We start from the raw sequence: 18,094 nt of genomic DNA, 5'->3' as shown, positions 1-18,094 counted from the left end.
AACAACCATTCACTCACACTCTCACACCTACGGTCAATTTAGAGCAGGGGTTCTCAAAGTTTTGATGCCTGAGGGCCAATTTAGGAACCCGACATTGGACTGAGGGCCGATAAAGGAAAAAAAAAGAAAACGAAACTGAAAGAAATCCCATTTGTAATAACTATGACGTCCAAAATGTGACAATATTTAAAAAAAAAAAAATTTGGTCCAAAATTTGACAAAAACGTCATACTATACTATGTCAACCCAAATTTGACAATTAAAAAAAAAATTGGACAAAAATGACATGTATGCTGTCCCAAATTTGAAAAAAAAAATTCACAAAATATTTCGGTCCAAAATTTGACAAAAACGTCATACTATACTATGTTGTTCAAAATTGTACAATTTTTTGGGGAAAAGTTTTTGGTCCAAAATTTGACAAAAACGTTGTACAATACTATGTCATCATCAAATTTGAATTTTTTTTTCAAAAAAAAATGTGGTCCAAAATTTGCCAAAAATTACATTTATGTCGTCCCAAATTTGACAATTTTTTTGCAAAAAAAAATTTGGTCCAAAATTTGACAAAAATGTCATACTATACTATGTGGTCCAAAATGTGATTTTTTTTTAGGAAAAACATGCAAAGACTCTGGCGGCCTCTGTTGGTCATATTGGCAAATGCAAGTGAGGAAGCACAAAGAAACTCAAAAAAAAGAAAATGAAGAGGATTATTTACAGTGTAATGCATATCTTTTGTACTCAGTTTATATGTGTTTTTTTTTTTTTACAATATTTTATTGTTCTATATAACATATATCATATATATCATTTCATAATGTGGGTTCTTTACAGTGTAATGTATATTTTAAAATCAGTATTTTATTCTTCTTTACATTTATATTCTCACATTCTTTTTAATAACAAGGTTTTTCTGTTATCATTCATTTTGAAAAAAAAATTTTTTTGGAACTCATACATTTTTCGTTGGTGTCAGATTATTTATAACATAATGGTGATGAACACTGGTTGGAAGGAAGGGCCCCCCTGGGAATTTTTGCTCAGGGCCCCTACAGACTCTAGAACCGCGTCTGACTGTGCATATGTACTGTTCAGGACAAAAAGTTTCTTTCATTCATCCACCCCTCCCTCACTCCCTCCCTCCCCAGGAAAGCCGATGATTATGACTCCCGCTGTAGGTGAGGTGGGGAAGGAAGGAGACATGGTGTCTCTGAAGTGCTCGGCTTACGGCCACCCTGCCCCTCAGTTCACCTGGAATCCCTCAGGAAAACAGGTATGAATGTGTGCAAACAAAAGGCTGAGACCTGCACAGACACATCATGGTGAAGATGCATTTCAATCAAACGTGGCATTCGTCGCGTATTGATTTCATTTTCACAACCTCTATTTATGCTAGTTTACAACCAAGCTAGCAGTAGTCGCGGTGACGTCGTCAAGGGACGGGGGTCAGTATCCAAAGAATAGACATGTTACATGATTTATAACCAGTGATGCCACTAACGCGCTACTTAGTAACGCGTTACTGTAGTCGGACTACTTTTTTTCAGTAACGAGTAGTCTAACGCGTTACTATTTCCAAACCAGTAATCAGATTAAAGTTACTTTTCCATGCCACTGTGCGTTACTATTTTTGTCATTTCCCTTCGTAAAAAAACATTTGCTTTCTTCTTGAGTCTCGGGGTGATGTTTCCGCATGAGGAGGTAAACGCACATGTAGAGTGAGACACAAACGTAAACAATGGAGGGAGGAGAGATAACAGCGTTTTCCAGCTGGAAATACAGCCATTATTCTGAGTACGTGTCAGCAAAAGATGGCAACATAAAGGTTCGTTGTACACTCTGTGTTGACGACAAAGTCTTATCTACATTCAAAAATACAACTTTGAATTTAAAAAAGCATTTAGAGTCTCACCCCGGATTTCCACTGGACGCGGAACGGCCGTGGAACGTCAGCGGCGCGGTCGTCGTTGCAAATCGCTTCCATTCTAATCAATGAGAGTATTTTCACCAGACGCGCTGCGGAGCGTCTCAGCAGCGGCCCAGAAGCGGCTCGCCGTGCCGCAGCGCTATCGATAGGAATCAAAGTAAAACATTTCCGCCCCCCTTCCAAAATAAAACACAATACGCAGGTCATATAGCCTGTCACAACTTCACATCAATATTACGTCGTGACCGGTGCTGCCAGGACAACAGTCAATTAATCAGAGCGTCTCGCACAGTCATAATGTACGACGAGAGACTGATTGTTGAAGTGGAGAAACATAAAATCATTTATGACACCAGATCAACAGTTCTTCCATGTCGGAGAATGAAAGAAGCTGTTGTTGTTTCCTTTATACACACAGTGTGTCAGCAGCTGCTGAATGTAACTAAAAAAGTAACTTGTAATCTAACTTAGTTACTTTTAAAATCAAGTAGTCAGTAACGTAACTAAGTTACTTTTTAAAGGAGTAGTCAGTAGTCACTAATCAGATTACTTTTTCAAAGTAACTGTGGCAACACTGTTTATAACACATACCCTCAAATTGACGGCTATGGTAGTTAAAGGGATAGTTCGGAATTTTGGACATCAGACCTATTTTCCAGCTCAGACGGTGTGATGATGGAGACGTCTGAAGACGTTTTCAAGAAATTTCATTCAGTTCTTCTAGTTGCCGAGTTCGCTGGTGCTATGGCTAGCGCGAGTCAATGATACCTGCTAGCATGGCATTAGAAACACTCACTTTATTTCAAACATTCTATCAACACAGATATGTACATCGATAGTCTGCCGTTACAACGGTTTGCCTCGGCTGCACTGTGGAGTCGGTATGAGGTTTTGCTAATGCCATGCTAATGCTAACCTGTACCACTGACTTGCGCTAGCCATAGCACCAGCGAACTCGGCAACTAGAAGAACTGAATGAAATTTCTTGAAAACGTCTCCAGACGTCTCCATCACACCGGCTGAGTTGGAAAATAGGTCTTATGTCCAAAATTCCAAACTATCCCTTTAAAGCATTGGTTCTCAAAGTGCGGCCCGCAGAAACATTTCTGGCGGCCCACAATTAATTACAGTTGATAGTTTTAATCTAGGAGCTTATTAAATGTGTATTGGACATTACTGGATACAGACCAATAAGTTTAAACTGTACAACTGTATTTACTAGGATGACATAGTGACACAGTATAGTATGACGTTTTTGTCAAATTTTGGACCCAATCTTTTTTTGAAAAAAATTTCTAATTTGGGACGACATATTATAGTGTGACGTTTTTGTCAAATTTTGGACCCAAATTTTTGTTGAAAAAAAATGACACATTTGGGACGACATAGTAGTGTATGTTTTTGTAAAATTTTGGACCAAAAACTGTTTTCCCCAAAAATTGTTAAATTTTGAACGACATAGTATAATATGATATTTTTGTCAAATTTTGGACGCCATAGTTATTACAAATGGGATTTCTTTCATTTTTTTTTTTTTTCTTTGGCGGCCCTCAGTCCAATGTTGGGTTCCTAAATTGGCCCTCAGGTATCAAAACTTTGAGAACCCTTGCTTTAAAGGTAGACATGACCAGAACTTTTTTTTTTTGCCTTTTGTTGTTTTAATAAAAACAATAAATACACATATTTAGGAAAAGTCAGGGACCCACGGTCTCATAATGTTTAATTTCAACAAAGTTATCACCCTACAAAAATCAGTAGTTGTAGCGTTAAAACGGGACATATTAAGCAACGTACGACAGGAAAATAAGCCACAGATGATGTTTTGTTAAAGATATAATGACGAAATCGGTAAATAATCATGTGTTTCTTCCCTCCCTCCCGCCTTTCTCCACTCTTGCCAGTCTGTATCAGTGGAAGGTAATAAGGTGGTGAGCACCGTGACCCTGCAAGCCACGGCCGAGGTCATGAAGAACGGGGCGACCTGCGAGGTCACCAACAAGTTTGGAACTGATAGCAAGAACTTCCCGGTATCTCTGAAACGAGGTCAGTGTCGGGGGGGGTGACAGCGATGCTTCTTCACCTTCTTCACCCTCTTCACATTCTAACGATTGAGTTTACGACGTTACGTCCTGAAAATGTCGATTTGTGGTGGACGATTGAAGCGAGACAAAACTCAAAATTAGCGATCATTTGAAATCATAACGACTTTCGGTTTCCGATTGTGAAATCCGTATATTTGCTACTTTCCAAGTAAAGGAAAACAAAACATTTCATTTGTATTAAAGGTGCCATATGTAAGAATGTGGCCAAAAACAGTGACTACATTCAAATTCAAAATACCGAGGTCTTTTAGGCAACCCGTGGTTGCTCTGCAGCTGAGACTCTACTGACTGCAGTGATTGGTAGACGGCGGTAGGTGGCGCCACATGACGCCAAAACATGATTTCAAAACGTAAACATGATTTGCAGTCTGCGAAATATTTTTTTGAATGCAAATATTTTGGCTGTACTGTTGTTGTTGGTGAGTTCAGTTTGTTATATGCAGGGTATCCGCGGGGTCTTAAAATGTCCTAAATCCAATAATTTGAATTTAAGGCCTTAAAATGTCTTAAATTCTCCTAAAATCTCATAAAAGGTCTTAAATACAATTTTGAGAGGTCTTAAAAATCAATTTATAAATCTATCTGCGATAACAACAATAACTACAACACGGAACTAAAGTAGTCCACCTGTTCTGCCCGGGGAGAATTTATTGAGCACCACTAGCTAGTGTGCTGTGCGCGCGCCGCGGTGTGTTAGCTTAGCATAGCATTGGAGAAAACGATTTGTGGCTCCAATTTTCCTTCATGTCTTTTGTACCAAATTTTTTTTTTACCAAATGGGTCTTAAATTGTATTCATTATGGTCTTAACAAAGTCTTACATTTAAAAACTCAAACAACAAGAAATAAAGGGACATTTAGAATAGATAAAAAAATGTGCGATTGATTGCGATTAAATATTTTAATCGTTTGACAGCACTATTTATTACATAACGCACCTTCAATGTTAAGAATTTGACGTTTTTTCAAATCGCTCTCTGTTGCACCTTTTACCTGCCGATCTCTTCCTTATTGTGGTTTTTTTTCCCGCTCTGTTCTCTTCACAGCGATCGGAAACTCAGCTGACAGAGGTAGAGCCTTCTCCCTCCTCCTCCTCCTCCTCTCCTCCCTCCTTCTCTCAGGACTCTTTTTTGCACAGACCCTGTAATTTAGAAATCCTGCCCCTCCACCGCCTCCTCTTGCCCCAGCCCTTCCATCACACATGTAGACACATGCATACACTTACACTCACACACACACACACACACACACACACACACACACACACACACACACACACACACACACACACACACACACACACACACACACACACACACACACACACACCTTCCTCTTCTGTACTGTAATCTTGTATATTTGTCCTCTTGCTACCGAACACTGTGGATATTGTATATTCTTCTTCTTCTTCTTCTTCTTCTTCTCTCGTCACCTTTGTATGATGTCTGTCCTAAAGTTTTGTGGATGCTACTAGACTTTTTCGTGGCCCCCCGGGGACAATAAAGGACTCTATTCTATTCTATTTCCTCCTTTCCTCTCTTTGTCTCTTTTGTGGTCACCTCTTGTTTCCGACTTTTTTTTCCCTTTCTCGTCCCTGTGTAGGATTGTGTATAACCTTAGCCCAGGGGTTCTCAAAGTTTTGATACCTGAGGGCCAATTTAGGAACCCAACATTGGACTGAGGGCCGCCAAAGGGAAAAAAAAAGAAAAAAAAACTGAAAGAAATCCCATTTGTAATAACTATGGCATCCAAAATTTGACAAAACCAACATACTATACTACGTTGTCCAAAATGTGAAATTTTTTTGGAAAAAAAAATGTTGGTCCAAAATTTGACAAAAACGTCATACTATACTATGTCGTTCAAAATTTTACAATTTTTTTGGGGAAAAAGTTTTTGGTCCAAAATTTGACAAAAACGTTGTACAATACTAACTCGTCCCGAATTTGACAATTTTTTTCCCAAAAAAATTGGTCCAAAATTTGACAAAAACGTCATACTATACTATGTCGTTCAAAATTTTACAATTTTTTTGGGGAAAAAGTTTTTGGTCCAAAATTTGACAAAAACGTTGTACAATACTAACTCGTCCCGAATTTGACAATTTTTTTCCAAAAAAAATTGGTCCAAAATTTGACAAAAACGTCATACTATACTATGTTGTTCAAAATTTTACAATTTTTGGGGGGAAAAGTTTTTGGTCCAAAATTTGACAAAAACGTTGTACAATACTATGTCATCCCGAATTTGAACATTTTTTTCAAAAAAAAATTGGTCCAAAATTTGACAAAACCGAAATACTATACTATGTCACTATGTCATCCAAAATTTGATGACATAGTAAATACAGTTGTACAGTTTACACTTATTGGTCTGTATCCAGTAATGTCCAATAAACATTTAACAAGCTTAGTAGCTCCTGGATTAAAACTATCAACTGTAATTCATTGCGGGCCACCAGAAATGTTTCTGCGGGCCGCCATTGGCCCGCGGGCCGCACTTTGAGAACCAATGCCTTAGCCTCTGGTGTGCGTTTGCAGTGTGTGTGTGTTTGTTGCGTTGCTATGCTATGCTATGCTGTGGGACTGAGAAACTCTCTTTCTTTCAAAGTGCTGCTTTCTGGAATCCCTGTGCTTACGTCAGGTCTGTATCGCTAACCCTACTGACATCTATATGGTGTACGTCTACAACGTTTAAGTCGGTGTTTGTGTCGTGATTCCTGTGTGCTCACACACACACACAGGGCGTGTGTGTTTACAATAGCTGATGTGTTACTGTTTGTGAACTTGTATTACTGCCCTTGTGAGGACTTGATTTTAAGAGGCAGAAGTATGATCTAAACTAGAATATGTTCAGTGCTTCACTCATAGCCATGTTTGTGAAAACTAGACGTTATTGAGGCAGAGGGACTGATATCACTGTTTCCTTCATCTTTGTCAGAGGTTCTGATAGTTTTGATACCTGAGGGTCAATTTAGGAACCCAACATTGGACTGAGGGCCGCCAAAGGGAAAAAAAAGAAAAAAATACCATTTGTAATAACTACGGCGTCCAAAATTTGATAAAAACGTTGTACAATACTATGCCGTCCCAAATTTGGTCCAACATTTGACAAAAGTTACATATTTGGCGTCCCAAATTTGAAAAAAAAATTCCGTCATACTATACTATGTCGTTCAAAATTTTTTGGGGAAAAAGTTTTTGGTCCAAAATTTTACAAAAACATCATACTATACTATGTCGTCCAAAATGTGACAATTTTTTGGGTGAAAATTTAAATGCCAAAATTTGAGAAAAACGTCTATACTATACTGTGTCTCTATGTCATCCAAAATTGGATGACAAAGTAAATACAGTTGTACAGTTTACACTTATTTGTCTGTATCCAGTAATGTCCAATAAACATTTAACAAGCTTAGTAGCTAGTTAAATGTTAGTTCGGAATTTTGGACATAAGACCTATTTTCCAACTCCGCCGGTGTGATGGAGACGTCTGGAGACGTTTTCAAGAAATTTCATTCAGTTCTTCTAGTTGCCGAGTTCGCTGGTGCTATGGCTAGCGCAAGTCAATGGTACAAGCTAGCATGGCATTAGAAACACTCACACCGACTCCACAAAAACGGCAGACTATCGATGTACATATCTGTGTTGATAGAATGATATTTGAAACAAAACTAACCTCATCGCATCACATTAATTTTTGAGGGACTACTTTCTCAGCAGCAGCGGAACCAGTCCGCCGCTGCCATAGCCTAACAGGAAGTATGACGCGCTGCTGCTGCTGCTGCTGAGACATAAATCCTTCAAATTGCAAGGTTGGTTTTATTTCAAACATTCTATCAACACAGATATGTACATCGATAGTCTGCTGTTACAATTGATTTGCCTCGGGTGCACTGTGGAGTCGGTATGAGTGTTTCTAATGCCATGCTAGCAGTTACCATTGACTTGCGCTAGCCATAGCACCAGCGAACTCGGCAACTAGAAGAACTGAATGAAATTTCTTGAAAACGTCTCCGGCTGAGTTGGAAAATAGGTCTTATGTCCAAAATTCCGAACTATCCCTTTAAAGCTGCTGGTGGGGGGGGGGGGGGGCATTGTTAGGGACGTCGGCCCTGAGTGATCTGATCACATGCTGACAGCTGCAAGCTCATGCCTGAACGCTGCTAATCCAGATCCTGAATACGCCCCACAATCCGTCCTCAGGACATATTAAAGAGCGACTTCTCAGCTAACATCCTCCCGCTTCAGTTTCACAGAAGAACTGAAGGTTTTTTTTACACTTCTCAGAGCCTCATACTTTAACGAAATCATATTTCATGTTACAGCAGCGTGAGTGGAGCTCATTTTTTTTCTTCCATGATAATAGTTTTTCTGATTTTAGCCTTTTAAATTTGGTCTTTGGTTTATAAATAAAACATTTTAAACATTTTAGGAAATATATAGTTTAGAGGTTGAGGAATGGACATTCCCAAAATATATTGGCAGTTTTTGCTATTAACAAAAAATTGATTATACAAGAAAATAGTAGACAACTTAGTCCATTATGAAAACAATTATTAGTCGCAGCCCTGGACTGAATGAAGAAAGCAACTTAACTGTATTTCTGAAAAGTTTGCGACTTTATTTTAAGGAGATCAGCCATGCAGTCAGAAACACTGTTAGTGTTCTTCATGGCCATAGAGTTCATCAGTGTTCTTGGCCTTGAACATGGTTGTTTAAAGTTATGGATTATGTAGAACAGGGGTAACAAGGGAAAAAAAAGAAAAAAACTGAAATAAATCCCATTTGTAATAACTATGGAGTCCAAAATTTGACAGAACCGACATATACTGCGTTGTCCAAAATGTGACAATTTTCTTTCAAAAAAGTCCATTTTAAAATTTTGGGGGAAAAATTTTTTTGGTCCAAAATTTGACAAAACATTGTACAATACTATGTCATCCCAAATATGACAATTTTTTTCCAAAAAATTGACAAAAACATCATACTATACTACGTTGTCCAAAATGTGACAAAACATTTTTGAAAAAAAAGTTTTTGGTCCAAAATTTGACAAAAACGTCATGTCGTTCAAAATATTACAATTTTTTTGGGGAAAAGTTTTTGGTTCAAAATTTGACAAAAACATTGTACAATACTATGTCGTCCAAAATGTGAACTTGGGAAAAAAATTTAAATGCCAAAACATTTAAATGTCATCCAAAATTTGATGACATAGTAAATACAGTTGTACAGTTTACACTTATTGGTCTGTATCCAGTAATGTCCAATAAACATTTAACAAGCTTAGTAGCTCCTGGATTAAAATTATCAACTGTAATTCATTCACTTTGAGAACCAATGATGTTAGAACATCGTCGTAGAGTCGTCCTCACACGTGTAGTAATACAAGAATATGTGGACGGGTGAGTATGTGAGTATGTGTGGTTTTCTGGCCGTCAGTATTATCTGTGTCGTGAACAGGCCCCGTTCAGGGTCCCATCACATTCAGTCAGTCATTGCATTCAAAAGTTAAACTAACTCCCATCCCGATCCCCCCCCTCCCCCTGCCTCTTTTCCTCTCCCCCATCACCCCATCACCCGTTGCCTTTACCCCCGTTCTCCCATGGTACCTCCCAAATCGAATCCCTCCCTCTCCTTCCTTCTCTTCCACCCCACCAATCAAATCTGTCTGAACCCCAAACATGATTCCCCTCTCCCCACCACTGCCCCTTCAAAAATCAACAAAATTCTCCCTTTCCTTCCCTACACCTCCTCCGTTCCGATCGATTCACCTCCCCCCTCCCATCCCTGTCCTCCCTCGACTCTTCCACCCACAAACCCCTCCCTTCCTCCCTCCCTCCCTCCCTCATTGCCTCCCTCCACGTGTCCGTTGTGACGCTGTAGCTGACAAACAGCAGGGAGGCTCCAGCGGTGTGGTGATCGCCGTGGTGGTGTGTGTTCTGCTGCTCCTGCTGCTGGTGGCCCTCCTGTACTTCCTCAACAAGAAGAACAAGCTGCCCTGCAGCAAGAAGGACAAGAAGGAAGTGTGAGTAGAGACAAAGGGGCAATTCCGACTCCTATCTTAACCCTCAAGCTCAAGCCTTAAGCCCAATTTATACTCCTGCGTAACCTACGCAGAGCACTTTACGTCGACGCAGAGCCTGTCGGAGAGCCCTCTGCGTCGTCTCCGACTGCACAAATTTTTTTTTAAGTGTCCGTCACTCCGTCAAGGGACAACGGAGACGGCAAGGGCTGCGATTGGTCCTCAGGACAGGCCGAGATATCGCTGCCCTGTGCCGGCTCACAGTGCGCACCGAGCGTCCACAGAGGCGGAGCTGATCACCGCCGACAACGTTGCTGCCAAACTGTAAATTATATTTTATATATTATATTATATATCTTAATACACACAGCGCATGTTTAGACTCTAAATTGCGTTCCGTGACACAGAAAAAGTGAGAAACGGCCACTGTTTCAACAACAACACTCTTTCTCTCTTGGACGCCATTGCTCACTGTAGCCAGAAGCACAACAACCTTTGCGTAGCGACCCCTACTGATCGGGCGGGAAATTGCATCGCGTATCCGTCACCACAAGTATGAAGGCTCGAGTCGCCTCCGTGGTTTCGCAGTCGGAGAAGTGTAACGTGGCCCTTAATCTTAACTGGCCAAGTGTTGAGGGTTATTTTGTCACTTAGAAATGGGACACTACCTTAAATGCACATACGTCTTCAGACTGTAGGGGGCAGAATAACGCGAAAGCTGCGTCCAGTCTGTCAACTCCAAAAAAGAAGAAGAAGAAGAACACATTTACGTCAGGATTATTTATTACGATCCGTTTGTCAGTCAAGTTATTAGGTTGTCAGTTAGTTATAAGATGATACTCATACTAATACCACAACCACGGACATATTCAGCTGACAGTTACCACACACCACGGCTTATTGAAAAGTAAACCATAGCAAACCATCGCTTGTCCGCACCGGCCGACTATTGACAAAAGATCGTAAAATAAAAATAAATGTTACGCAACAGTGACGTCAGTAATCCATAATATGGGCCTAAACTAAGATAATACAATGGTTTTCAAAATTAATTCACAAAAAAACAAGAGTGCACTTAGATGTAAGCGTTGCTTCCTCAGAAATTAAAATACTCTTGGATAATTAAGATTGGAACTTATTCCCTGACTTACTGTAATATATCAGCTTCATTTAACTGTGTGCCAACAGTGGAGTTTGCTCCAGTACCTAATATTATGCCAGGAAAAATGTTTGGCTGCTTCTATTTCAGCTTTAAAACATTACACTGGCAAGGATTTGTTCAGTTTTTGAGTGATATTTAATTTAGGCTTAACTTTGTTTGACACTGTAAATTTCTGATGATGAAATAAACATATTTTCCATTCACTGTGTTCAGTATTACGGAAGCGTATTGCATTCACTTGAAAAATTCTCAGTATTTTCTTACATAATTATTAATTATTAATTTTCGGTTGGATTTTTTGAATAATTATTTTTCAATTTTTCGGTCTATTTTTTCCCCGATTTTCTGAGTAATTATTTTCCTGTTTTTCTGAGTATTTTTTTTTCTGTTTTTCTGAGTATTTTATTTTCTGTTTTTCGTGCAAAAACGCACTAAAAATTACTCTGAAAAACAGGAAAAAAATTTGCACGACAAAACATAAAAATAAAATTAATCAGACAATCAGAAAAAAATTTGACAGAAAAACATTCAAAAAAAATTCAAAAAATCAAACTGAAAATTAATTACTGAGAAAAACAGGATTTTTTTTTCAAGTGAATGCAATACGCTTCCGTACAGTATGAACAAATAACATTTAAAGTACTCAATTAGATAATAGTTCTCCAAAATGTGAATATTGTCTACACGTCTATTTTAAACTGATTTAGTTTTCAGTGGGAACACAAAGCAAAAGTGATTTTAGCCACTTAAAATGCTCAATTCATAAAATATACCAATATTTTGAGTCTTTCAAGACTGGACGCTAGAGCTCACTCTTCTTCACCAAAGTCCATCAGCATTTCTGGATGTGACTGCTGTTTTTTACTGCTGCCTTGTGTGGTGAATTTGTGTCACTTTGCTAAATCCAAACAACGAATTTCAAACACCAACGGCAACAAAAGAACACCTTGGAATTTACTGATGGATTCCGCTTTCAATCAATAACAAAATCACTGATTTTCTCCCGTGGACCTTGGCGCGGGCAGCGTCTGGCATACGAAGCAAAACAAAACTTGATCCATTCGTTCCACTCACAGTCTCACATCCCCCCTCTCTCTCTCTCTCTCTCTGCAGGTCCAGCGTGGACGTGAACAACGACATTGTCGTGGAGATGAAGACAGACAAGGGCAATGAAGAGGCCGGTCTCCTCAACAAGAGACCGGCCACAGAACAGGTGAGGACAATAGACACAAGATCCCACATAATGTTAGACATCTTCTTCCCTGAAAACGACATGCCCAAACTAAATAGAGTAAATCTCTGCAGTTACAAGCTCTATGTGTAATTATCTTGGTATCGAAATAAAAATAACACTTGTGAGATTCCACCAGAGGTGTACGTTTCACTGTAGATGCCACTGTGTCAGAGTAAATGCACATGGAACACAGCATAACTGAAGGATTTTTTTCTCTCGCCTAAAAAACATATTGCATTTTAAAGCAAATATCACCTTTAAAATATGCAGTAGGAGCTTAAAAACACACGGAGGTCATGTAACAACACGTGGACATGAGCTGTGCAAAGTCTGATGCTGCTGAAATGAAGCAGAGTGAAATTACAGAGGTTTTAGTAAAGAGATGTCTAGGCGTTCTCTCTTTTGGCACCATCTATGCCATTTGAGATTTCTTAGGTACCAAATTATCAAAAACCCATTTAATTTTATTTATATGTCAATATTGGTCTAAAAAGAACTTGTTTTGAAAAAAAAAAAAAAAAAAAGTATGAAAACCCGCTCTAAATGGATAGCTCCTGGATTAAAACTATCAACTGTAATTCATTGTGGGCCGCCAGAAATGTTTCTGCGGGCCGCCATTGGCCCGCGGCCCGCACTTTGAGAACCGATGGTGTAAAGCATTCAACAGCAAAAAAAAAAGGGGCTCTGGAAACATGAACACAGGCTTTACAGTGAGCAGAAGAATCTTAAGGAGTCGGTTGTAATTCAAAGAAAAACAGTTTTGTCAAAGCTGTTCCTGCAGCTCAGATGACGACAGCTGCTCACAGTCGTCTGAAAATGTCAACGCAAATGGAATTCGTTTCATCAGGAGATTTACAGCCGTGGCATATTTCATGTGAACCTGAAAGCCGGTCGAAAGCGGGCCTTATTTTGTGTGATTTATTCGAGAGCTTATTGAGAACAAGACATCGAACCATCACCACAACTCTCAAGCTAAAGTTAAATCAGGGTAAAACACAGGCACAATTTGTATGAAAATTCATACCTGAATAATCCATACAACAAAAATGAAGTTGATTTTAATGATGTTGTCATTTTGTGTGTGTGTTTTTTTTCCTCTGTCAGTGATCGACTGAGCTGAGGAAATCGACCGACGGAGGGACGAAGGGAAGGAGGACAACGGTTATCAAGACACAACGGGGCTCGTTTTTTATTTGTTATTCACTGAAGTGGTGGAACGTGGACGTGGGTTTTTGACTTGGGAACTTTGGGAGAAACTGCATGTTCTGCATCGGTTCTGCTCGTTTCATAACCTGGAGGTAGAACAGTCGGGTGAAGTTACTCTCGTTTCTTCCACTCCATCCCTCTGCGCTACTACAGGTTAAAGAAAAAGAAATCATAATGTCACTCATAATCACTGGATTGTCTTTTAATTTAAACTCATTACTCATTACCAATCACATCTTTGGCTCCACTGCAGAGCAGTTCATCTGCCCCCAAAATGAAACACAGAAATGCCGTTAAGCCACTGCGTTTAGTCAGGACTGTGTGTTTGAACGACTATTCTGCACTGGAGTCACAAATCATCTGCTCTCTGCTGGGTGTGGCGAGCTAAATCACAGTGACAGGGCTGTCGCTCTGTGTTTTTTCCTTTATTTTTTTATTTTTTGTGACTCTGTTTGGCACACTAACCGGGTCCGCTCTAAGAAGCTCTGCGATTGCTTTAGGCTTAAGCTTTACACGACGACGATCTGACCACGACCCCCCGCAAAAGTGGCTTCGCGTTCCCACTAGAGCTGCGACTAACGATTATTTTCGTAATCGATTAATCTGTCGACTGTTTTCTTGATGAATCGTTTGGTCAGAAAATGTTAAAAAACGTTGATCGGTGTTCGTCAAACCTGGAAATGACGATGTTCTCGAACGTCTTTGTTTTTGTCCACAAACCAAAATGATTCAGTTTTATGTGGAGCAAAGAAACCAAGAAAATATTCACATTTGAGAAGCCCAAAACAAACAGAAATCTTTTTTTAATCATGGAAAAAAGCTTCAAATCGATTAACGATTATCAAAACAGTTGACGATTAATTTAGTAATCGATTTATAATCCTTTCAGCTCTAGTTCCCACTTTTTATTTATCGTGTTCGGACGAGCGTCTTTGGGTTGGAGATCTGCGCGTGCGCGGTGACGCAAAAGTGCGTGAAATTTGACGTAGTGTGCATGCCCGGTGGCTAGGTGGCGCTGTGAAGCACTGTCGTACAACAACACCAGGAGCGCACGTGCATGCGCTGAAACTGACGTCAACAGCGTACGGGAGGATAGCCGGCGTGAGCAGCTCAGAGCGCACTTTTGCGTTTTCAACCCTTTAGACGGGAACGCGACGGCGGAGCGTTTTTAAGATTTCCACTCTGGAGGGCGGCTTCATTTTTCATGGCCGCCGCCATCTAAACGAAAAGGCACAAATCTGATCAAATATTTTGTCGGTTTCGCCCGGGAGCGTTGTCGTGTAAAGCACAGCCTAAGTGCCATTTGTTTAACTGTGTGTTGTTTCTTTTTACCACCCTATGACTGTTAGCTTTAGCTTTTCATCATCACTCTGATTCTTTCTCTAAAAAAAAAAAAAGAAAAGAAAAATGGCTTCCCGATTAAAAATGCAGCTAAAAACGCCTCTGAGCAAGAAAGCTGTTGGTTGTAAAAATTAGTTCTTGCTATTTCCAGCATACTTGTATATTATGTTCACACACACACACACACCACTTGTTCATGTGTTGTACTTTGCTCTTCTGTGTTTTTTTTCTTCGTTACGCCGAGGTCTACTGTAAAACTGCTGGTTGTCACCGTATTAGCTGTCATTTGTCGTTGGGGCTTTTGCAGATGACGCTCTTCTGCTCTGTGATTGAAAAACAACATCATGGGCGAAAAAACAAGCAGCAGCTCCACTCCACAGTTGCTGTTGAGCTCCAGGGTAGGCAGGCAGGTCACGGACCAAGACGGACCCGCGCTAAATGAGTATTTCGTACGTTGCAGACCATGCAATCGGAGAATATCAAGATTGTAGTACTGTACTATAACAGAAACTTATCACCAAATGCGGACACATTTAAACCTGTGGTAATGTTATCTGAAATAAAAAAAATACAACATTTCAAAAAATAATCAAACCTTACATGAACTCATCCTCAAATTTCCCCTGATAGCTGCCTACCCTGACTGCAGGATCGGTCTCTGTAGATCAGGGGTTCTCAAAGTTTTGATACCTGAGGGCCAATTTAGGAACCCAACATTGGACTGAGGGCCGCCAGAAGAAATCCCATTTGTAATAACTACGGCGTCCAAAATTTGACAAAACCGACATGCTATACTGCGTTGTTCAAAATGTGAAAAAAATGTTGAAAAAAAATTTTTTTGGTCCAAAATTTGACAAAAACGTTGTACAATACTATGTCGTCCCAAATTTGACAAATTAAAAAAAAAAACATGTAGGTCCAAAATTTGACAAAAACGTCATACTATACAATGTCGTTCAAAATTTTACAATTTTTTGGGTAAAAAGTTTTTGGTCCAAAATTTGACAAAAACGTACAATACTATGTCGTCCCAAATTTGACAATTTTTTTTCCAAAAAAAATTTGCCCTCAAATTTGACAAAAATGACATATATGCCGTCCCAAATTTGACAATTAAACGCACTTTGAGAACCCTGATGCTGTAGATAAAACCTTTTCGTCGTAGTGCTATGGGTGTGATCTCAATGCTGATTAGTTTTTTTGCGCTTCATTGTATGAGTGGATTTTGAAACTCCAGTGAATGACCTGGAGGTGGCCCACGGCATCAGAGACCCTTCGTTATTCATCATCATCATCGACTTTTCACTGTATCACTGATTGTTGGATTTCGGCAAAAACGGTCTCAGACGTTCTTTTGTTTTGTTATTGTTGTTATTTGGGATAAACCATGAGTACAATCTACTTTGTTATACGCCTGGGAAGGGAGGGGAAGGTGTGTGTGTGTGTGTGTGTGGGGGGGGGGGTGTATGTGGTGTCCTTTTTTTATTTTTTTGTACCAAATGAAAGAGTTTCTTGAGTGTTTGCAGTACTGTTTCCCTCCTACACTGTTAGCAGGCCTGAGAGCGTTGATAGCGGGAGGATGTGGCCTATTTTCTTTGTTGTACACTGGAACCAACGGCCTCGATTTTTATTTTTTATTTTTTAACCCTAGAACACCATTGCCAAATAAATGTATGTGATTTTCATGAATTTTTTTTGTTCCTAAATTCCTAATTTTCCAGTCATTTTGGAGCATTTTTTTATATTTTGACCCCTCGCAATGCTTTTTTTTAAAAATTTTGTTAGACGTGACACAGTTTAAAATAAAAGAACACGACTCAAATGTGTCACGTATTGTCACGTTTTGATCTATTTAAGTACTTTTTATTGGGTGTATGATGTATTATCTCGGGTGAGCCATAGTGTTCTAGGGTTAAAGATCTCCTCAAACCACTGTCTGTGCCCACAAGGGTCTTTTTCCCTCTACTGATCTTGTCATATTGACTTTTAGCAAACATATTATGGCAAGCAAAGAGCACCATTTTTAATTGTTTTATATTTTATATAAAAAATATTGTGATATGCAATTTGTTTTTGTTTTTTAGAAAGGGGTATTCTTTGATTTTTTTTAACTACTGAGTTTTTAAAGTTTTTCCACTCCCTGCGAGAAGAAAGGAATATTTTTTTTTTTTCTCCATTCTTTTGATGAAATATCTCAGTGCTTTACTTCTCTCTGTACTGTATGCTGTATATTTTGTGGTACGCTGCTGTGACATCTGTGGTGTGTTGATGAATTTTCTTTTCTTTTTCTTTTTTTCCACTTGTTGTTTTTTTGTTCCAGCTGTGTAGAATTTATAATGTAAAAAAAACAAAAAAAAAAAACAAGAAAACCAATCACACCCCTTTATCTTGTGTGTGTGTTTTTTTTATCCCATCTTGAAGAAAAAAAAAAAAAAGGCAATTTACGAAATGTTGTTTTCTAAATGATAAGGCACAACATCACTCTCAAATCATCTCATCACACGTCCAAAGAAAGTCTCACCAGACAGCTTTTGATGTAATTCCTCTGTCTGTTTCTGACACTTCCTGGAAGACAGCATCTAAATTGATTCCCTGTTTGCACCAAGCTTAATCTCTTTGATATAAACACAGTTATGTAAATTCCCCCCTCACGCTGATTGGGCCCATGATTTGTTGTGACAGAAGAGAAAAGTGGAGGAAGCTTCACGATGCAGCGCGCAAACAAGTACGAAATGAAGCCATCGGTCATCGATAAATCACTGTGTGGCTTTGTGCATAGATCAGCTGCAGTTAGCGCATCGGTTCTCAAAGTGCAGCCCGCGGGCCAATGGCGGCCCGCAGAAACATTTCTGGCGGCCCCGCAATGAATTACAGTTGATAGTTTTAATCCAGGAGCTACTAAGCTTGTTAAATGTTTATTGGACATTACTGGATACAGACCAACAAGTGTAAACTGTACAACTGTATTTACTATGTCATCAAATGTTGGATGACAGTGACACAGTATAGTATGACGTTTTTGTCAAATTTTGGCATTTAAATTTTTTCCCAAAATTTTTTCACATTTTGGACGACATAGTATAGTATGACGTT

General features: G+C 39.3%; 1 protein-coding gene across 1 annotated transcript in view; it reads left to right on the top strand.

The window, feature by feature from the left end:
• The window catches only part of bcam (basal cell adhesion molecule (Lutheran blood group)), a 79,067-nt gene extending 65,491 nt beyond the window's left edge, over nucleotides 1-13,576 (top strand). Inside the window, exons 11-16 of the mRNA XM_083910250.1 lie at nucleotides 1,152-1,276; nucleotides 3,832-3,973; nucleotides 5,078-5,101; nucleotides 9,920-10,061; nucleotides 12,334-12,433; nucleotides 13,559-13,576. Coding sequence (XP_083766376.1) covers nucleotides 1,152-1,276; nucleotides 3,832-3,973; nucleotides 5,078-5,101; nucleotides 9,920-10,061; nucleotides 12,334-12,433; nucleotides 13,559-13,561 — 536 coding nt within the window. The 3' untranslated portion in view covers nucleotides 13,562-13,576. The remainder of the gene's footprint in view (nucleotides 1-1,151; nucleotides 1,277-3,831; nucleotides 3,974-5,077; nucleotides 5,102-9,919; nucleotides 10,062-12,333; nucleotides 12,434-13,558) is intronic.
• The last annotated feature ends 4,518 nt before the right edge of the window (nucleotides 13,577-18,094 follow it).

Source organism: Microchirus variegatus (genome assembly GCF_963457635.1).
Source record: "Microchirus variegatus genome assembly, chromosome: 2".
In the NCBI taxonomy this organism is placed as follows: domain Eukaryota; kingdom Metazoa; phylum Chordata; class Actinopteri; order Pleuronectiformes; family Soleidae; genus Microchirus; species Microchirus variegatus.
The sequence above is the reverse complement of the archived record's forward strand: the minus strand, read 5'-3'. Positions and strand labels throughout refer to the sequence as shown.